The following is a 23,217-nucleotide window of genomic DNA, read 5'->3' as shown; positions in this document are numbered from 1 at the left end:
GTGGCAGCTAGCAAAATTAATGCCAGTCAGTTGCTTACACAGTGCATTCTTATAACAATGATTACAATGCCAGTAATGATGCTATTTTCCTTTAACTCACTAATGCTGAAAACTATCAGGAATTCATTCCTGTAAAGCACCAAGCAAGATGTGCAGTTAGTGCTTAGAATTGTATATTGTTATTCAGCAATGAGACGAGTTGTTGTTGTTGTGGGGGTTTTTTTGTTGTTTTTTTGTTTGTTGGTTTGGGGTTTTGTTTGTCTGTTAGTTTGTTTTTAATTTAAGGTGGCTCACGCTAAGCTATGAAGCGTTATGTGGTACCGAAGTGTCTTTACAGTTAGAGTCTAATGCAAAAATAGACCACACACTTCAAATACACAAGCTAGAAGGGTCATTTCCAAGTAATGCTTTCTCACCATTTTTAATGCATACTTATATATAGCATAGCTTCTAGTGTTTTAGTCATTAACTAAACATGCTTACATTAATAACTTTTTAAATGTTGGTGAAAGGGCATTAGTTTACAAGGTTTAATAGTTACTTCCATGGATATGACAGTACATTTGTCAAGTTTAACAGAATATTTTAAAATAAACAAGTCATCTTTTTAGCGCATACACTGCAAAAACTGTTCAAGCTACAAATAGCAAGTAAAAAATAATAGTCATTAATTTCATCAATAAATAAAACTCACAGTAGACAATTATTCAATAAAATACTTTTATTTATGCAGACAGTTTAGAGATGCTCTACCATTCAAAAACATTATGTCGTACAAGAACAAACCTGAACTTGCTCAATACTTCTAAATTCACTTCAAGTGGGAGTGTCCCTGAGGTTAAGAAAGGTGTCTTGTAACTGCACATGCCATCAATATTTAATCAGTGTTATCGGGGAAAGAGCAAAAAAAAAATGAAAGAATTGGACATGGGTATTTAGCAGAAGGGCCCAACAGTACATGCTGAAACCTATTAGACAAAGACATCACTGTGGTAATGACTGCTGCAGGATCATGACCGGTACTGCGAGCAAGAGTAAATCTTACAGAAAAATTGGTGGAGGGGAAATGATAACAGGTTTTAGAATGAACATACGACAGGATACAAATAGAGGCAAACACAAACTGTGATTTAGGAATGCTGTATGAAGACACTAAGAACCAGATGCCTGGCCAGGGTGCCCTAGATCAGATATTTTTATTTAAAAACAAACAAACAAAAAAAAACAAACAAAACCCAACAACAAACAAACAACAAAACACCCCCACCATAGTTTGTTTCTTTTTTGTTGTTGCTTTTTTGTTTGGTTGGTGGTTGGTGGTTGTTTTTTAAATTAAAAAAAAATATTCAGCCAGAAAGGTAACACAAACAGCACTCCTTGAATAAGCCTGTCCAACATGAAAGCAGGATGAAGTCTCTAATAGTCACTTAAGGCAAATGAGCAATTCACCCCCAAACATATTATGCAATAGTTTTCAAAATCAGGCAGCCGCAGCACACCTTGTGACTTGATGCAGCCATTCCTGAAACTGGACTGGGATTAGTTTCACATTAACAAAATTTATAAACAAACTACGGCAAGTCTACCTTTGGGTTGTAAAGCAACACTTAGTTATAAGAGTAATTAGACACCAACATTTAGAGAACTTTTCAGTCTTGTTTCAGAGGAACGAGACAGTCACCCACAATCATAAACCAGAAAATCCTCTTGAAGGGAGCTGCCAAAAGGCAGTGAAGAAAACACTGGAGTATTAAAAAGAAAGAAAGGGCTTTGTGTAACAGAACTGGTAACTCCAACTCTAGGCTATCAACATGAAGAAAAGTTGTCTGTATTTTTATGTCCTGATACATTTCTAGCTGAACTGTAAAATCCCCTCGCCCCTCAAACTGAAACAGAAATAAAGTGAGTGTTCTTATTTGCTTTATTGCATAGCTTTTGTTCCAGCAGGTCTAGCAGTGTTCAGGTTAACAGACACTCTTAGGTATTCATAATTATAAAGTAAGATGTGCAAAAGGTTTGAGACATGCCATAACAGTCCTTGTGTCAAAAATCTCACATTGAGATGCATACTAAAAATACTGCCTTATTATGATAAAAGTTACTTCTAATGAGATATTTAAAATGCTCTTAATAACACAACACAAGTTATTAACACAAAATATTAAACTTGAGAAGTCTGGTACCTCTGACATAACTATCTACCTGCTTGGACCACACCTCAACTCTTTTGGCAGACCCAAGTTCACTACTGAGCCAAATCCTCCATATTGTTTTATTTTAGCACATAGAAACTTCACCTCCTTTAGCCAGCCACTATAAAAATTACACACTTGGCTCAAACTTATTGCCCTTCTGATGCTTCCATTTTATGCTATGATTCTTCAGAATTCTGCAGCAGAGATTTTTATAGTTATTACCTTGTTTTATCAAATTCGAACCTTTACATTTCAAGCTGCATAGAGCACACCATGATTTTGGTATCTGGTAACTTATTCTCTGCCTTCCCCCACGGAACTCCTGTAAGTGAGGTTTGCATTCTACAAGATGGGCATTTGGATCACATTTCTGGGTTCTGTTTCTGAGGAATTCATCTCCCTGCTTTTTTCCGAAGTACTTTTAACATTACTTTCCCCCACATAACCCCTCAGGAGAGGTATGTAATTTCAAATTTCAGAAAATCCCTTTTTCTATAGGATGGCATCCAGACAGATAACACCACAAAAACACTGCAACCTCATTCTGGCCTGCTTAGAAATAAGAAGGTAGCATAAAATTTATATTTTTTCAATTGAGTATCAGCAGGATAACAGACAGCATTGCTGTGTAAAATTATTATGGCCCTCTCAGCCTAGTTTTGAATGGACAATTTCAGACATTCACCACTTCGTCATTATCAACAAGATCTGGCTATGCCTTTGTGATCTACCAGTAAGAAGTTTCCTCCCCTTCACAACTTTGTGCTCACACAAAGTGAACTGGGGAACACAGCAACCTGACCACTAGCTTCCTCCCTTCACTTGGAATAAAATTGAAGACATTCCCACCAAAAATTTATAAAATGGGTTGCTTACACCAAACAGTGCTTCCCTTCCACATTTAAAACAATATGCTCCATCACAGATCAGTACACAAAGCTTTAAACACATGTCTTGACCTGAAATTCTTCACATATTGGGCTTGCCCGGTCTTAGTACTTTGGAAAATAAAACTGTGTAACAGTCATGTCACAACATATGACAAAGTTTCAAATGTCAGGCTTTTTATCTCACTGTGTCAAAACTCATCATCTTTGTCATTCTCCTGCCACTAGGCGTCACTCTCTTCTAGCGTGATCTTTACACTGTCATTTGCTGTCCAAAGTTTCACCCAGGAACCATCAGACCAATGCCATCAGCAGGAGAACATGCACCACAATTTGCTATGCCCCTATCTAAAAAAAGCCTATCCTATTCCCTAGGTCAAGGTAAGATTTAGTGATGTGGCAAATAAAGTGCAAAGGATTGTTAACATCACTTTGTACGTTCTCCAAAGTAAAATAAAAATACTAGAAGAACAATTGAACTAAAAGAGGTGACTTGGGCTTTCCTCCAGAGGAGTCACCTCAGATTCTAAAACCCTCTATAACTCAGAGAATTTCCAAAAATGATGGGAACCATAACCAGAGCACTCACGGGAACCACTCACGGAACCGCTCACAAGAATCTACAAAGAAAATAATTTTACCAATGAACCAGCAAACTTTTCAAGAATGAGAAAGAGTGAAACATTGTATCGTTGCCTCTTATATGTCACTGATTTCAAGTCCAGAAGTGAGCACTACGATTACTCACCTAGCTGGATCACCAGTATGACAAAGGCTTGCATCCCCACATGCATGTTTGTGGTGGATATGAATTCCCCACACTGAGGGTGACCTGGAAACTACAGTTCACTTTGACAGAGAACACTGAAACAATTATCTTCCTCAAGTGCACTTAGAAGAAAAATAAAACAAAAAAACCCCACAAACGAGACAAAAACCACCCCAGCCATGACTGCATTCTGCCACTGACCAGTTCAGCACTTGGAATGATTTAATGGCACACAGGAACTAGGTAACCATGCATACCTAACTTGGGTCATAATTTATCTTAATAAGCAACTCACATAATTTCTAGTATCAGTGTCTCCAACATATGTGAAATAGGATCTAAGCTAAACTTGATTCAAGCTGAGCTTAATAGACAAATTAACCATAAAGCCACTTTGAAGCATTAGGATAAAGGATATCACTAGGGAACATGCCACTCCTATATCATGAAATACTGTCCAACCTGACAAAATTGTTGGCGTAATTCATAACTAAGAGGTTGAAAATCTTAAGTGTATGCACACATGAAACATAAACAATGCTTTTAAATACTTCTGATGCATACAGAATTCTACTAGCAAGGAATAGTTGCGTTAATGAGCTCTTTGCAAAAGCTTCTAGTTCATGGACAAAGAGTTACTTTGCATTGTATTCTTCCAGTGCCCTACTAGGAAGCAGCTGCTTCAGTGTTATATTCTCTTCTTTCGATGTGTTTCACCGTTAAAATTTCCATTTTCCGTTGCTTTATTTTCAAAGTTCCAGTCAGTTGGGCTGAGGAGCTGCTGAGTTTTTTTGTATGTCCAGTATGGGTTAAGTATTAGTGTAACAGCAAATAATCCAGAGAATAAAACAATAAAATGAAGAAGTCCCAGATTTTCTATCACAGAATTCCAATTGAAAATACACACCCACCACATGTGGTAAGTAAGAATCATGCGGCAGTGAAACAGGTGGATCATCACCCACTGGTTTACCTTCCAGAAAAGGGTATTAGCACAGCCAGCCTAGAAAAAACAAGAATAGAAAGTATGCAGAAGTGAGATTATTACTTCAAGATAAAGAACAGAGGAATCTGTAGAACTAATGCAATTATCCAGCTTTCACATACACATACTCTTAGGCATTTTTTTCATGTAGAGCTATGATATTCCACATGCATACAGCATCCCAAACTCAGAATGAATCTATACCATCTCACTATCCACATGCACACAGCATCCCACAGAAAACTATATGGAGTACTACAGAAATGTCATCACAATAGAAGCAGGTATCATAGTAACATGGATATCAGTTAGATGAACACAGTTTTGCTGAAAAGCTATCTAGACAAACCACACAGATTACCTACGGACAAGTGAGATGCATGAAAACTGTTACAAACATAATTTGAAAATAATCACATGCTTACCTTTAGAAGCATCCAGGAAATGCACGTTGAGGGAGTACTCATCTCCAACAACATTCCCATCAAAGGCAGATAATGTCCAGATTTCACATTAATTACCAGACCAGCCAAGCCACCAAAAGCAAGCAAGTGATGAACTACCAAGAACACATCAAATGTTCTAAAAATAACGTTGGACACGTGAACAGCTACATTTTCAAGCAAGAAAAATCCAGCAGCTATTAAACAATTAAACCAACTCCACTTCTGCTGTGAATACACTTTGTCAGCATAAAAAACAGGATCTATGAGCAAAGCCCATAACCCAGAAACACAACTCTGAAGTCCAAACACACCACGTGTGACTGCCATGTTCCAAAACACCTTCTCCTTTGCATGCAAGGCACGATAAGTGGTACTTATCCGTGAAGACAACCAGTGAGACAAAAGAAATACTCCCAAGTAGATAAAAAAACCAGCAGCTAAAAATGTCAAACGAACTTCCCATAAGAGATAGTCCCAGTCAAAAATGGTCCCAAACACTGGATCATCATTTGTAGGATTCATTTCTTCTTTTTACAGAGCAAAGCCTTGCAAGGGGCTTGACACTTCTCACCCACACTACAGTCTCCTTTATGCCTGTTCAGCCTCTGCTATTATGCAAATCAGAAACCATGAACTCTTCTTTTCCATCTGGAACAAGGAGAAAAAAAATAAGTGAATTTTAAGTCATCCACATACGTAGCTTCTAAACCATGGAGAACTCACTTCCGTGGCATTTACAACTTTGGTCCTGTTGCCATTAGGCACAGTCACCCCAAAGACAAGTAAACAGACAGACAAAAAACCTTAAGCAATGTGTTTAAGATTAACAACTAGCCTGCAAAATCTGTACCAATACACAGTAATGTACTGAAACAGAAGCTGAAGAGGGCAAAGTAGGAGGGAAATAAAGAAAAAGAGAAAATACAAGAAGGTGATCCTGTTTTCTTACTTATGAAGCTTGTATTTCAACAGCAGTGTGCTGTTATTCTACTCCATTATTCTCCTGTTCCCCTGCTTTTCCCTCACTGATTTTTCCAACCCTTCCTACAGCTTTGAGTGCAATTCAGGATCTCAAATACAGAGCCAGGACATGAAACCACTAAAACTTAATCCAGTAAGCAGGAACACTTACACAGAAAAGGGTTTTTAGGATCATATCTCAAAATAAGACTTTGCAATCAGTTTCTGAATATTAAACCTTCCAAAAGAAAACATATTCCAGAAATACATTAAGAATATGGAATGCAGACAAGCAACATTAATATGCATTATTAACATTAGCATAATTAACTGAACAGCCCAGTAGTAAGTGCCTCAAGTTAGCTGAAACTTCCCAAACACATCACAGTTCAAAGCCAGAGATTTGTGAAGATGGAAAAGCCAGATAATATTGAAATATTTGAATGCCGGCTGATCTTTATGAACTGCTGAGGTGATATCAGTGTGACTGCTAGACCCACTGCAGCCTGTAAATACACGGAACCACGGTGCGTTTCAGAGTTCGGTGGGAGCTCAATGAAAAAGCCAGAGTACTGAGATGCTCCCGCCTCGCTCCACCATGACCACGACAGAGCAGATCCTGCCGGACCTGCTCACAACGGCCTTTGCTGGCAGATGCCCCACTCGAAGCGGGGGACGGACGGTCAGTCCCGGCCCCAAGGTCCTACGCCCGTCCCACGGCTCCACACCGAACGACACGGACTCGAAGGTGGAGACCCAGCAGCTTCCCCTCCGCCCATCGCCCGGGAGAAAAACGGGGTGAAACACACTAAGCCACTGGCACGAACAGGCCCTGAACAGCGCAACCCACTGCGGCAAGCGCCGGCTCCGGCAGGGCCGCAGCGGCACCGGCAGCGGCAGCGGCACCGGCAGCGGCACCGGCAGCGGCCCGTCCCGCCCCGGCCCAGCCGCCGCGAGTCCCTCACGCAGACCTGCGGTGCCGGCCCCGGCGCACAGACCTCGCTCGCACACGCCGCTCCTCAGCGATGGCGGCCCGGCCCTTCCCGGCTCCGGGACTGTCCCGGGCGGCCAGCCGCCCTCCCCGGCCTCCCGGGAGCACCCAGTCCGGTCCGACCCACCGCGGTTCCCACAACAACCGCCCTCAGCTGGGCAGCCGCCATACGGCCCACTGCGCATGCGCCAGACGCTGCCGCGGCCGGCCGGCATGAACCACGGAGCGCCTCAGGGGGAGGGAGGGTGCGCCCATACCACTGGGGCGGGGGGGAAGACGGCAGGGCCTCAGAGAGAGTCCCTGGTCCCCTCCAGGGGGAGCCTTGTTTACTAGGTGGTTTTCCTCGCGCCACAGAAGGCTCATCACCACCACTGAAAAGTTCATAATATTTAACAGATGCATGTTCAACAATTAAAAAAAATAAAAAAATTAGCAGCAGTGATGCCATAGCCAGTACCTTTACCTGTAATTATCCAATTTCATTAAAGCCAGCAAATTATTACATCGATGTCACAGAGCTCTGCTACATGATTCTTGCCATAATTGTGAAAACTGATCTTGTCATCCCAGTGACTCAGCCTGGCTGGGTCTTGCGAGCATCACCGGGCAGTTCCACTGAAACCACAGGGCGCTGAGCTCCTGCCCCATGCCCGGGGTTTGGTTTGGCAGCCACACATGTGGCTGGCAGCGACTGCAAGTTTCACCAGGGGAAAGCTCCGTCCCATAACAGGCCAGGTGTTTCCACCAAAAAGTGACCACAAAAAAAAAAAAAAAATCAAGCCATAACATCTGTTACAGGGAGAATTGGCCCAGAACAGACAAAATCCTAAGCTGAGCTTCCTTGTGGTGAGACACCTGAGCTGGGAAATCTGCCCTGAAGTCTGATGTCTGTTTGGTTCCCAGCCAGGGACAGGGATGTGCTGTCATTCCCCGAGGAAAACTGGGTTCTGCCACAGTAGCAGGATAGCTGGGCAGGAGGGGTTTGGTGCGTTTGCTTTTAATTGCTAATGTGACAAACCTGTCCCCCACGGACCCTCCCCAAGCTCTGTGAAAAGCACCATTGGTTCATGTGACACCTCAGGAGTTTAGATACAGGCAGCCAGGCTCGGCTGTTTATGGGAAACATCTACAAACAAAATCTACTGCTTGTATCTCCATTTAATGTGCTGGTGTGAGGCACCACACCTTCCCTCCGAGCTCCTCTGCAGACAGCCCAAGGGACACCAGGGTTTGGCTGCAGCCATGCCCACACACCCAGACACCACCTGTGTGCCACTGAGGTGAGTCACACCTGAGCACACCTGCCGCCTCACCACCAGCAACCTCCGCCTGGGAGGTCCAGCTCAGCAGTAAATGCAGGGCAAGAAATTTCAGCTGAAATAGTTGCTTCTAGTAAAGAATACACTGATGATTAAGTGATAGAGGTCCTAATGACACAGGCCAGCAAGTTGGTGTTGTAGACAGAAGGATTCATCCTTGCACAAAAGCAAGAATAAATTGTTTGCGAAGCTTTGGGGTGTGGTCAGAGCCATTTACTGACTCTGAAGGGGAAAAAGTGCTACAGGGCCTGAGAGATGCTAAGTAGAACGACAGGAGGAGTTGTCGCTTGGGAAGTGCTTCCTAGCTAGTGGTGGATATTAACTTAATAACCTCTGTTCCCTAACAGATGCCAGACCTCCCCTGGGTAACATGAAAAGGATGAGAAAGATGAACAAGCAAAATCTGGGTGAGCTATTGTTGGAAGAAATTGCTTTCCCAGGTAACATGATGAGGCTGATGCACCAAGGGCCTGTGTTTTAGCTTCCTCTGATTATATTTTTCCTGTAGCCATCTTTAAATAATATCTTTAAATTGTAGTACCTTGAGGCAGAAAGTTTTTTTACTTACATATAAGGAACTGCAATTGTACTGTAAAAACCAAGATCACAGGAAGGCTGTAGTCTTTCTTGGGGATTTTCCTTCTCTTCACTGCCTTTCTTGCCTTCTCAAGCGAAATCTAATTTTTTTAATTACTACTAGGCTTAGCCATGATGTAATAGTTTTGTGTTACTTTCTGAATGTACTGATACTACAACCACACTTAGTGACAACTTTTTAATAGGCGCCTCATTATGGTAATTATGATCGCTTCAGGTATTTCAAAATAGTTCTTCCTGCAGTGAGGCTCATCTTCCATATCATGTCATACTCAGTTCCCCTTTTTATGGCCATTCTGGCTGGATGCTACAGCATGCCCTGTCCAAAGCTAGATTTCCTGACTCTCTGCCCTGTCTTGATTTTGGAAGACTTTCTCAGCATCTTCAAAATGTCACAGGGAGCCCTGCCTGCAGTCTGGATGATCTGCCCCTTGTAGTTAAGAGCCTCTTCATACTGGTTCAGTAGGCTTCCCCGCAGTCAAGAACTGAATGTGATTTTTTGCACCTTACAACAATATCTGTGTTTTGTTGCCTCAATGGCTGCATTTATGCAGCCCCCCATGAGTGGGCTGCCTTTTACTTAGAAATGGGGTGGCTACATCCCAGCTGCCCATTGAATATGATTTTGGAGCACAATATTTCCCAAAACATCCATAGAAATTTGGGCTTCAGAAGTTCATTTTGACCAAACTCCTGCTTCAAATGGAACCAATGCCCAATACCCAGGAACCATCTAGAAAACTGCTAGGTGGCTCAAGCCAAATTTCTTCCAGGTAGCACACTAATAATTAAATCTTGCATGCAGTAATGAATCAGTAGCTCCTCTGTTGTATTTACTAATATTTACTAATATGCAGATAACTGATGATAGTTAAGGATGTCTTCAGTTTTATCACTTTTTTTTCTTCATTCCCTGAATCTGAGTGCCATGATCCCATGTCTTTCTCCTGCTCCCCATGCTTTCCAAGGCAGACTCGTACCCTCTCAGTGGTGGGAGAGCACCTTAAAGGCAGAGGCTTAGGAGATGCATACAGAGGACACAAGGCCAACCAGTGAGAACTTCAGTGAGAGGGGAGCCTACAGTTTGTACAGAGGCTGCAGGATGATTATTATAGGACATGTACAAGTGCTTGTGGGTATATGAGATGGGAATACAGAATATAGCCAACTGGTGCTTCAATTGCCATTGGCAATGAGTTGGGAAATGTGTTTTAGGATGGGGTTGAGAAAGCACTTTCACTCCCATTGTCAAATTCATCCATTCATTGCAGATGACTGTTTATTCTGTAAAGATTTGCCTTGGATATGCAAGGGCAAAAAAAATCTAGAATAAGCCAGGCTTAATTCTGCCTTTTGCTATGGCAATTGAAGGGCGTTTTCCATCTGCAGGAGACATGGCATAATGGCAAATTGGCCAGAAATTACCTGTGATGGCAGTGAAGGGAGATTGGGAGGAATCCTGACTGATGAGGTTGGCCTCTGATAATTTTGTAACTCGGCACTGTCTTCCATCATATTGCCACAATTCTTGACAGCATCTTTCACGTTCCTTTTTGAGCCCAACATACAGACACACTATGAGGCTTTCTTCTGGCTGGATGAACACTTGGCATATACCAGACAGGAACTGAGAGCATGACTGAACTCTCTGTGGGTCCAGCTGTAGGGTGTCCTGCAGCAGCTGATGGTGATGAAGGCAAAAGCCTGCACAGACTAGAAGCCTGCATTGTTTTGTGGGCAGGAACATTGTCCCAGCTCACTGCAGAAATTCTGGAGTACTTGGTATGCAGGTATTGTGCACACAGCTGTGTGGCTACTATTAGTCTGTACGGTGAACAGTAAGGCCTTGAAATACGGTGAAAATATATTATTATAAGGTCATTAACCCCTTGAAGGAGCACTGGGGAAAAAAATTATCATGATCAGATATGCCCTGCTGCAGGAAGGTTGTCCAGGATATTTTACGTACTGACCAACCAAAAATAGTGCAGAAATATCAGTGTGGCCAAGCTAAGTAACAGATGAGACCCTTTTATTGATCACAATTCACATACAGTTCAAATGAGACCACCATTTGAGAAGAACAACAAAACCCTGGCTGATGAGGATACAATAAGTTGGAATTGCATATGTGGTGGAGAGTCACCCATGTGTGTTGTAGTCTGTACATGGTTTGTGCCCTCTGACAGTCATATGTAAGCCTGTAGCGTGAATATGCATCAAATGCTTGAAAATAGGCCACCCTCACTAGGGCAGCACTCAACTATGCTATTAATCAGTGTTAATGAATCCTGGACAAAGTCTCTTTTGTGTTCATACCTATATTGGTTTTTATTATGTCTTTTAAAATCTCAACACTGGCTTATTGGGAGAATGGAACTAATTAGTAAACAGAGAGAAAACAGAAAATTCTCTTATCCTCTGAGTAGCATGTGAAGGAAATGAAGTTCCTGCCTTAGGTTATCTTCATTCATTTTTTAATTCCAGAGTACCAAAAACCTATGGTTAGTGGTACTAAATGCTGAACTAAGTGCTATGAGTATAAATAAAACCTGAGCTGGTAATCTTCCCAATAGAGGATGAAAAGTCTACTGCTACTTAGAAAGCCAAGAACTCATTGACTTCTCAAAAGGTTTTATCCCTCTCTTCCCAAAGTTTCAGAAAAGCTTGCACAATTACAGACACAGACCCATGCATATACACACAGCTTGTGCTGACCTGTCACATAATCATTTATTTTCAGTGATATGCTTCTTAAATTCCTTTTTTAAACCAAAATTTCTTCCTTTACCACCTACTAATCTGCTGTCTGCATTCAAATCTATGGGAGATTTTCTACTACTTGTGGGAGCTTTGCTTCAGTTCAGTGGGAGATTTACTACATGCCTGCCTCAAGGAACTCCACAGCAATACCAAATGTGTAATCTTGCTTTGTTAATGTTTTACACATACTCTCAAAAGTTCTCCTGATTTTCATCCAACAAGTACTTATGCAGTATTCCTACACACAAACTCCAGGTATTCCAAGAAGCACTTTGAACATGCTTGTTTAGGGCATTTTCCCTCTCAGCTAATAGGAAGTGTACTCAACTTCTTTCAGAAAACCTGTATTACAAGGCTTTCATGTCTGCCAAGAATTCAGGATGTCTTTACATGGCGTAACATATTCATCTACTCAGGCTTGTTTATTTTCCTTAGTACTTGGAGATCAGCACTAGTTTCCACAAACTCTTTTTCTGTTTCACTTATGGTCAGTTTTAAATGAATTAATCAGCCCCTTATGCTCCAGAACAAATAGTGATAATAGTTGCCTTGAAGCCCTTGATATTCCCAAAATTAAAAAAAAATCAGATATGCCGAGCATCCGGACTTCCATCTACCAGTTGTGGGAAAAATAGCAGCAATGAAAGTGGCTGTTTCTGCCTGCTTGAATCTCTTGAGATAATTCAAATAATGTAGAAGAACTGGAATTTCTTTCTTCAGTACCTCTCAAGATTATCCCCCATTTCTCTTTACTATATGAACATTTTATGAAGATGCTGGAGGTATACAACCGCTGTTGAGCAGTGCCATATATCCCAGTCTCATTAAAGAAGCTGTGTTGGGTGTAGACATAGTTCAGGATGTTTATCATACCCATGCTGACCCTGTGACGTCTGACCATTCCCTGTCCACTGCTTAATTGGATCTCACCAAGTCCAGCCTTTGGGCAATTATTCCTTTAATATTTCCTGCCTTCTCATTCTTTTACCTCCATTCAAGGCAAGATATCCTACCTTTTTTCTTCTAATCCTAATTTATTTCTATTTTGATACAACACACTCTCAAGCCCTCTCCTGCTTGGTCCAACCATCTCTCTCAAAATTTTCTCAAAATCTCAACTTCTGTCTCCCATTAGCCTGCAATTAGTCTGCAATGCATGAGATGTTGCTGCTTCACCTCTTCTTTGTCTCCTTAACTTCACACCTCACTCCAAAGCCAACTTATTCTCTTTCCATTTTGTAGGCTTCTCTTTATGTTCCACGTACCATAAACATGTCTCTTGAATCACTGCTTAAATAAATCTTTTTCTCTCTCTTCTCCCTAATTCTGTTAGAGCCCTGGCCAGTCAATGCCTCCTTATGCTCCTTCCTGAGGATTTTTACCTCCTAGTGCCCAGCATCACTAGTGACACTATAACCACTTATTTTACCCCATAGCAATAATAAATAAGAATAATACCAGCTGTATCCAGTCGTCAATGTAAGTTCCTCAGTTGCTTCTGGTTGGCTTCAAGTAACAAGCACACTGTGATGATAGAAGCTTCGGTTTGCATTTGAATCTTTTTATTCCTTCCTCACCAATCTACGTGTCTTAACAACGTTCGCTGGAACAGGTTGTTCTGCCTTAGTAGTCAGGCTCTTGCTTCACAGCTGCAGTCATAAAGGTTAGTCTAACTGGTGTTTCAAGTTTACCCAGAATCTCTAGTCCTTCTTTCTCCTTTCCCACACAGGTGCCTCCAATGCCTCTTCAGGAATAAAAGGAAAATCCTGTGTCTGTCTTATGGAATATATGCTTATCATTTAGGAATTTTATTTAGCTCCAGGCAGCAGTCTCACCTGGATAGAAACTGGGGATTTTACCAGCAGGCAAAAAGATGTTGGTCAAGTTAGAAACAGAAGAGTCAGTGACTGGCTTAGATGTGGGTCTCTACCAAGGCTTTGGTTGCAGATTACCATCTTAGACCATCTTTCAGTTGCATTTGCAGACACTTCAAACACTTCCTATGAAAACCGAGATGAAGTCAAGGACTTTACAATTGCTGCTTGGCAATGGTGGGCAGAAACTGGGAGCATTTCTGTAGCCTCAGCCAGAAATCTAATAAGCTTACTTTTGGGGATTTCAGTAAAGCGACAGCACATCTATCACATTAACAAGGTTCTCAACAGCTTAAATGACTTTTTGGAATACACAGTGCATAAGCAGTAAAGAAGATGGAAGGTGACCAGCTGTTTTCCTGTTTTCAGCTTCATCCAAGTAGAGACATTCAGGTATTTCACAAGTTGCGGTACAGTGCAATAATGACAACAGTATAAGATGATAATTATTATTAGAAATACAGAACAAAATAAAAGAAAATACGTTTGTCAAAATGTCTTTCTAGGGATAGTGGGAGAAATCTAAGATGCTTAAAACAGCGGCTGAGAATGAGCTTCTTTCATGGCAGGTTATTCTAGACTTGCAAAAGATGGAAATCCTTTTTATGTAGTCTATTTAGATTTATTGATAAGAAGAAGATTCTAACCATTTACTTGAGGTACTCCTAAAAATACATTCTACAAACCCATTTAAAAGTAAGTAAACAGCAGTTATCCAGTCTCTTTTAATAGTTAATGCAGTTTGTAATTTAACTAAGTTTCTGGTGCTGAAAAACCTTCCTAATACCTCCTTTCTTCCCAAAGCTAGCTTCACATGCAGTGGTCAAGAGTCAAGCATTTGAGGTCTGCTACAAATCTGTCAGAGTGTTAGATGAGCCTGGAGTTTTCGTGACAGTCCGCTATTTACTGCACTATAGCAACTTTGTGGTGTGCTGAAACAGAAGGCATCATCCAGCACATGACCACTGCATTGATTTATACCAACTCATGGTCAGGCCCTGCATGGGCTTTTTCCGTTTCTTCCTGAATTTTCACTTTCAGTAAAATGTAAACTGGCTTTTACACTATTTCACTAGACTCTTGCGTAGGTGCATCAGATAGTATAAGGTGAATGGTAAAATTTAAGGCCTTCCATTCACAAGAGTCATATCCATAGAGGGGAAAGAACATATTTCAACAGTGAGAAGAAAGAGAAATGTGACAGATAATTCTTTGCCAAGGTATTCTCTCCTATTTCTTGCAAGCTTAATCAAAATCCCACTGAAATAAATCATAACAAGTTGTGGACATAAACCATTATAAGATCCTTTAGAGTATTTTGAGGAGATTTAAAAGAAAACACACAATCAATAAACGATAAAACTGAAAGCAAATAAGGTTTTGTAATCTTACCTTTTGTTCATCAGCCCACGCCAGATTTTCATAGTACCTATTGAACCAGTTGGCTGTTTTCATTCAGAGTAAGTATGTCCTTAAAATTTTCATGAAATCAGCAGAAAGGAAGTCCGAATGAGTAGCCCTTGAAAAGAAAGGCTGCACCACAGAATGACAATTCTCTGTCCTGTTTGGCTACACGCCCACCGGTTACCACAGACAGCCCAAAACCAACAGCACCTTGCCAGAAGCAGCTGAGGGGCAGCTCACTCTGCAAGTTGCCAAGGACCATGCAAGGCAGCCCAGAATGGGACCTTACGGAAGTAGGAGAGGAATTTACAGCAGAAAAATCACTGCAAACAAGTTTCCTTCGCCTTGCTTCTCTCAAAACAATTTGATTTTGCTATTACTAATGGCTACTCAGAAGCACAAACAGGCTTTTCAAGCCTGGCTCTCAGGGAAGATCACACTGAACTTTGTAAAGATTTCAGTGGGATTCCTCACAGTGAAACACATGAGTAAGTCTTTGTGGGCTGAGGCTGCAATCTAGTAAAACTATGTGTAATATTTCCTCACGTTTAAAGGGTTAGGCTGCAGCGGAGTCCCACTGGTGACCAGCAGGCTGTGAAAGAGCCAGTTCTCAGTGACCTGAAGGCCAAGTTGTGCCACAGTTACGTTCCCACCCTTCTTCATTTGAAAACAATGCTGCAGCATGATGCTTTATCTGTTTATTAGGTGTGTACAGGATGTCAGAGATGAGTGTTGGTTACTGTTTGTTGTATCCTTTTATTCTGGAAGTCTTAGGCATTTGAAAACACAGGCATAATCTTTTTAGTTTTACACTGATAGAGACTCCTAAATAAAGCAGGCCGCAGGGTAATGATTAACTTCTTGCTAGACATTGTCTTCTTAGTTGCATAGAACTTGACAACTTCCCCAAGTGTGAAGTCAGCCTGGTTTTCTTCTTCTTGAAAAAAAGGACCCTCATTCTACAAATACTTATTTTAACTGATTCTTAGTCTTCTATATCTTCTAAGACATTATTTTGCAATCAATTATGTTAATAAGGGAAAAGCCCCACTGAGACTTACAGTAGAGGTCTTTGCTATAACCAGAGTACTCTTTTTTTTTTTTTTTCTACAAAGGTGACAGTCTGGGCTGAACTTTGTAGTGAAGTTGCTGTTTTTGTGAATCAAGAGAAAGGTGATACCTGCTTACACGAGCTATAGAAATCAATAGCCCTAATTCTGTACTGGTTATTTGAAAAAGAAAATCAAGATCCCCACATATAAGGCATATGTTATATATAAGGAATACAAATGAAACAAATATCTGAATAAAAAGACAAGAAACTGAAGGCAGAAAAAGCCAATTAATTACTCAACACCTCTGTTATAAGGAGGCAGTTTTGACAGCAGCAAGGTGCAGCATCTCTCTTGCTCCAGCATCTCAAATGAATAGACTATCATCAGAAACTAGATTTTAGCTGCCAAGTAATTCTAAATCTGATTTGGCCTTGAGGCTATTCCAGTTTTCCTAAGGGACAAATAAAAGATCCCTCAGGAAATGTTTTTTCCAGCTCAGGAACAGAAAGGGGTGAAATGTCTGTGCAGAATGAAACCTCCGTTAAGGTCTTTTGTGTGAAGGAGCTCACTTTTCCCTATAAAATGAAACTTAAGTTTACTTACACTACCAGAAATCAAACTGACTATCCGGGAGATAGCAGATGGGCTCGTGAAATCATTTGAGGAGATTTTTCTGAGCATTTGCTCATTCAGCATATATAAAGGACTCTGCACTGACAAGGCAATAGATTTCTACTTGCTAAGGTTATAGTTTCATTTTGCTGAAGTCACTGGATTTAAAACTGCATGCCAAGAGAATCAGATTAATCATTACCACTGCTGAAGAGGATAAACTCAGAGAGAAAAAATACTGTGAGTACTTCAAAATGACAGATTTCTGAGGAAATCTGATAATCCACAACATATAGCAACAATAATAAGTAATATAATACCAACTTCACCTGAAGCCCAGACATAAGGATCCAGATACACACTTCTTATTTTACCCCATTTAAGCAGTTATACATTCCCTATTCCCCACGTTGTATTCAATACAGTGCTGGCATTGGCAGCTGGAAGCAGCATGAATTAAGTGAATGCATTTGCCATAGCAACAAATCACTTAAGTGCAAACTATTAAATTAAGTTTTTGTGACTTGAGTTATTATGACTTGCAAACTTCTCATCTATCACAGAAGGTGAATTTTTCATGAACCAACCTGAAGAATAGAAATGAGAAAATCCTTCCAGCATCTTCCAAAGTAACAGTCAGGAATGAGTTCAAGTACTAATTAGAGTGGTACTGCTGCATAACAGAAGTCACAATATGATCAAGGCCACTGTCTTTAGAAGTGAGTGGGAAGTGAATAAGAACAAAGAAGGGAGCTTTCAGATGGGCAAATTAAAATTCAGCATTAAAGGGAGGTAAGCAGATGAGGCTGGGATAGGTGAAGCTGCCAGAGGAAAATCCTGCTTCCTATTGTGCCCATTATTTTAGAGAGATGAGAAATCAAGCCAAATTAAAGCTGGGGCACATGTTCACTCCAAGATCTGGCTGTGCTAGCAGAAGCTGTTGTCTTCAGCTGAACAGCTCTCCATCACCACCCATGCTGCAGCTTACTGCCCCTTCTAATCTCCTCCAGAACTCCTTCTGTGCCCATCAAAGCAAGCTGTGTTACTTTGAGCAGTAACCCTTTACTGGCCTGTCACATTTAAGTCCATGTAGGTAAGAAACAATTCTGCAAGCAGCTCAGCTAACAGCTGGGAGGGAACTATCATGTGTGGTAGAGCCTTCATGTCCTTCTGGCTGACAAGGGTAGAGATGGAGAAGGAGCTGTCTGGCTTCCCACAATTAGTAGTGTCTTCTATTTTGCACAATTTCATCTGAAAAAGATTCATAAAGCATCATCCCTGATGGTAGAAAAAACAGTGTTAAGAGCTTTACAAAAGAGAAATCCTTGAGCAAATCTGTGTACCATGGATTTTAAGTTAGGCTGATGTGTGATGTGGCTATAACTGGCAGAAGGAAAAAACCCAACATTGCACCAAATGCAAAATAGAGTATTGTTTGTCTAAAACTAGCAGAAAATTGAAGCAGCCTTCTCCCTGAAAATACAATGCTTATTACCTATATGTGTCAGATGCAAGACCAGTAGCTGCTAGCAAATAACTAATGAAAGGGAAACAGGAAACGGTAATAAAAGTTTTGGATAAAATCTTACTGCTGAGAGTAGTACATATAGACATTATGGTATGGTGACTCACCACACCATCACATCAGTGCTTTTGTCCGGTTTCCAGAGGTTAAGCATATAATTTGGTGTCTAAGAATGGGATATGTCTTCAGTGCTAAGAGATGGCCCTTTCTCAGACAAAAGCTGAGTTGTCTTAGATGGTTCCTGACACACAGCACATCAGCTTGTGTGACAAAAAGTGCTGTTATGCTGCTTGGTCGGTCATCACCAATACAGATGAAAGACAAGTCACTCTGCTGATCTGTGTGAAATGCTGAGATGTAATTTACAGCGCTCTGCATAACACTGCCTGATGCTCCTAAGCCCCCAGACAGCAGATTATTGTAGTCATTTGACACATGGTCACAGGGAGGTTAAGTGAATCACCCCCAGCCAAAAAAAGGCAGAGTGATGGTTAGGCTTTGGAAATGTCTGGCTTTGAGTCTAACAAGAGGCACACTTAGATGTATATTATCTTGACAAATGAGCGCATTGTTCCCAGGCTGCACTGCAATGTGTTTTAAAAAGTGCAACAGTAATAAAACCACGGTGGAACGTCTCTCAGTAGGATATAGTTACAGCGCCAAATAATGTCACCTTCTCTATAATCCTTTTGGACAACAGTGCCGGTGAAAATATCCCTATCTGATCCCAGTGTGACCTCCATGAGAGCTTGTTGACAGAGGTGGCGATACAATTTAGAGGACAAAATGTGTTGCAGTGGTAAATTTCAGGGTTGTTACTGGCTGCAAGAGGAAGGAGATATCCTCTGCAAAGGATCTCTTGATATTGTCATTATGCTAAACAAATTAAGACCTAAGCTTTGCAACACATAACCAAGCTACGAAGTTGTTTGCAGTGGATAAATTAAAGAACTCAATGATTAATACAGGCTTTACAATCATTTACTCCAGCCTTTTGAGTAGCACAGGTCACTGGACATCCATTAATTAATTTGCTTCAAGCCCAATAGATGTTGCCCAATTAAAGCATGTCTATCAAATAAAAATCCAGTGTTGATTTAATTCTTTTTAGTGATGGGCAATCTTTGATAGATTATTTCAACAGTTAGTATGCACACGGATCACTAATTGAAAGCATTATTTATAGTCTGAATTAGTTTAGCTTAATTTCCCAGCCACTGAATCTCATCATAGCTTCGACAGCTAGATTTGGCATTTCTAAATTGTAATCAAGGGGCCTTTAATCTTTGATCATTCAAATAGATCAAGCTTTTAGGATGATTAAGCGACCTATAACAAGTTTTGTAGTTTTCATCTATAATTTTTTTTGAATTTTCATTCCTTTGGACACAGTATTCTAGTAGTTGTTTCACCAGCAATGTACAGGAAAATACTATGAAAATGTTATTTCTATTTTCTAGCACTCTGTTTGCAGACAACAATTATCAGAATCATCTTCAAATTTCTTTCCATGTTTCTGTTTTCTGAACACTATTGTGGTGGTATGGTTTATGTTCTTTGTGCCTGGAGTTACAGTCTTACGTCCGACTAGGGTAACTGTGCAGACATTCCCCATGTGATCAAGCTGTCAATCTCGTGCTAATTCACTGTGTGCCTGTTCACATGTTCAGCTGGCATTCCTGTTGGACACATTAGTAGGTGTTAAGCCTCTTCACCTAAGCACAGTTTTTAACTGAGACACTGTAGCTGAGAACTGATAGATTTTTAAATGATTTTTCATCTGTAATTGGCTTTGTGAGATCTGCTAGCCTGCTGCTGAAAGACAAGACAGTGAACTTAAAACATTATTGAAGGACCTTTGGTCTGACACAATTTGGAGGCTCATGCTCATCTACATGCAAATAGTCAATAGAAGGTATGTATTTGTAGAGAAAAGAGTCTTTATACATGCACATAGTTTTAAATAAATCTGTTGAACTACTCTTTTAAGAACTTGTCAACGTTTTTGGACAAGAAAACATGGCTTAACTATTTTATTAAAAAGAAGACCTTATGTTTAAAAAAGCTTGCTCCTCTAAGATAGCATTAACTGACATCTCTTTTTTTTCAGGAAATCAGCTCATAGACAGACATTAGAATAATGAAGCCAAAGGAGTCACAGAAACAAATGTGGCATGATGTCACAGAACCCTATGAAAACAGCTGGGCTGTGATGATGTATTAACAGCTAGGGAGGGCAGAAAAATGTCAGGCAGACTGCTAGTCCAAGTCTGGTATGAGTCTTGCCCAGAAGACTCTAGGCAGTAGGAATGCAGGGACATTTAGACAGAAATAACAACTAAATTTACAGAAGGCAATGTAAATAACCAGGTGAGTCATAAAGGTCTTCAGCTTACCAACACCAGGCTACCATCACTAGACTCCCATGGACAGTTAATGATCTACAGTGCAGCAGCCACTCAACAGAAAAAGTTCATCCTGGAATAAACCAGCTTTAGCTGTAGCTGAAGAGTAATTACTCAACAGAAAGGACAGCTAACCTGCTACTGTGAACGCATATTATATTAACGTGCACCATTGCACTGTTGGTAGCTGCTTGCCAAGGAAGAAGCCATTGGGAGGATGCTTGTGTGTGCATGGGGAGGGCACTGACAACAATCAGTGTCATCAGGCTTGTCTAATAACAACTTCTGTCACATCTACTCCTTTCTTCCATTTTGCAATACCCCCAGGCCCAGTTCTCAAATTCCTCTCGCCTCCCTTCAGTGTCCACCTCCCCTCTCTCCTGCTACTGCAAAGTAACACATCCCTAACATCTTTTCCCTAACACAGCAGTCCCCACTTCTTACTTTCCATGTGCCCTATCCCCAAACCTCTGCTGCCAAACTAACAACCTTTTGTCCTACAAAGCCCATTATCCAAAGCCATGTGAGTGCTTCTGGGTGTCCTTCTCCCAGAATCTCCATGCCATAATCTTTTAATCCTTCCTCTTGGTATTTCTTTCCTACATTTTCACCTGCTCACACTTAACAGGTCGGGCTTCGTAAAACTAGCTTAAAAGATGGAAAGAAAATGGCTTAAAGATTGACTTCTCAGAGCAGGCTATGACAGCTCCGTTGTTAGCATGTTTGCTTTCCTGCTGACAGGATAACAGCTTGAGATGGTCTGAAGGGAATCTTTTGCAGCTAAATCTTATATCTTCCAAAATTAATGCTTAAAAGAATGTCTTCTTCACAGGAAGAACAAAATTTAAGCTAGACAATAAGTGAGGCCTTACTTGTACTTTTTATTTAGCATTTCTCAACAGCTGAGTGATGTTTCCCCAGGGGCCGACAGCCCTGAAGGAACAAATGGCTTGATGTTCTATCTGCTTTTAGCCCAGATCTCTTGCCAGATGCACAACAGGATGGGAAAAGAGATCATAAGCTAATTCAGCAGAAATGTACTAAATCTGGGAAGAAATATGGAATTGAGCCTGTACAAGTCCATAGCCATAAAAACATTTATGTGCCCTGTTTCATGAGCTCCTGTGCGATCATTAAACACCATCTGAGGACTGTGAAGGCTGCGCCACAGATGATTTACATCATGCTTTTCACAGCTGCCTGAAGTAGAGGACAGAAAATATGCCCTGTAAAATCCAAGGACATTTTGCATTGGAGAATATTTAAAATATGAATATGTCTGTGTGTGAAGAGCAGTGTCAATGTTTGAGGAGAGAATGGCTGAGAGGACAGAGGTAGTGAGCAGAGCCCAGATAATGTGGTAAAGTCATCAGACTGTCAAACAAATGTTTAATGTGCAGCTTTGAACATCTTCTCTGTTCAGTACATTACAAGCCTCTGCAGGGGAGAAAGTGGGGAAAAAAGGAGACAAAACTGATTCTGGAAAAAATACCCTAAAAGATATTTTAGGCACAATAAATCAAATATCAGTTCTAAATATGTGAACGACATTTATTGTGGACTACCTTGTTGCAGGAATTTGTGGTATTTAATGTTTCTGTTTCTAGGGGGAAATAAACATTATATAAAAACATCAGAAATACAAAAAGAAGAGTAAGGATTTCATTTTTGAGTTTGGAAAGAGTTTCTATATATAAAACTTGTTTGTTCGTATTAAACCTGACAGCTGGTAGAAAACAAGTGCAACATTACTTTTAAACAGAGATTTCACACCCTTGGCAGTGTTGCACTTTGATGCCTTATGATTCAATCTTGCTTTCATATTATGGTTAAAAATTGAGATTATGTTCACTGATATATCTTAAAGGATCTTTGATTTTCACTTTCTTTGTTGTGATTTAGTAAATGTGCAAGCTAAGATAAGATTAGAAAATATTTGTTTCTGAAGATTGAAGGTCTGCTTAGACTCTGGGAAAGCATTGTTTGCCAGCCACTTGTTTTTCTACCATAGGTTAACCTAATACCACCCAGCTGTTTCGCTCCTTCTCTGTGTTACTTCATCTTAATAAGTATATTCTCAATTAAGCATTGATGATGCACAAGAGGTTTGCTTTAATAAGATGACACAGTTTGTCTCAGGCAAATGAAAAATGGTATCGTTTCTTCTCAACATTTCAGCATTTTTCTCTCATGTATGTATGCATTTATCAAGTGGCATTATGGAGCTTTCCTTAAGTTAAACCGTGGGTGTACACCTAGCATGTGGAAAAACAAGTAGACATGTGCTTGTGATTTCTCTCATTTGAATGCATGCTTCAGGCAACTTATGTATAAAATAGAACAAAGTGCAGCTTGAATACATGCTTTATTTAGGAAAGATTGCTTGGAGGAAAAAAGTCACAGATGCTCACAGGTTGGCTCTGTCTTTAG

The 23,217-nt window shown here is 40.6% G+C and overlaps 1 protein-coding gene across 3 annotated transcripts; it reads right to left on the bottom strand.

Moving 5' to 3' along the window:
- Positions 1-1,310: 1,310 nt before the first annotated feature.
- Positions 1,311-13,527, bottom strand: CLN8 (CLN8 transmembrane ER and ERGIC protein). Of its 3 annotated transcripts, none has more exons than XM_065056056.1 (3): positions 13,371-13,527; positions 5,262-5,930; positions 1,311-4,854 (listed from the first exon to the last, which is right to left on the bottom strand). In XM_065056056.1, the coding sequence occupies exons 2-3, from the start codon at positions 5,802-5,804 to the stop codon at positions 4,540-4,542; spliced, it is 858 nt and encodes a 285-aa protein (XP_064912128.1). In that variant the 5' UTR covers positions 5,805-5,930; positions 13,371-13,527; the 3' UTR covers positions 1,311-4,539. The 3 variants fall into 3 exon arrangements, with proteins under 3 accessions (XP_064912128.1, XP_064912127.1, XP_064912126.1); XM_065056055.1 differs by lacking the exon at positions 13,371-13,527 and adding an exon at positions 7,214-7,429; XM_065056054.1 differs by lacking the exon at positions 13,371-13,527 and adding an exon at positions 7,241-7,429.
- Between the last annotated feature and the right edge of the window lie 9,690 nt (positions 13,528-23,217).

The sequence above is a fragment of the Columba livia genome, chromosome 3 (assembly GCF_036013475.1).
Source record: "Columba livia isolate bColLiv1 breed racing homer chromosome 3, bColLiv1.pat.W.v2, whole genome shotgun sequence".
Classification (NCBI taxonomy): domain Eukaryota; kingdom Metazoa; phylum Chordata; class Aves; order Columbiformes; family Columbidae; genus Columba; species Columba livia.
The sequence above is the reverse complement of the archived record's forward strand: the minus strand, read 5'-3'. Positions and strand labels throughout refer to the sequence as shown.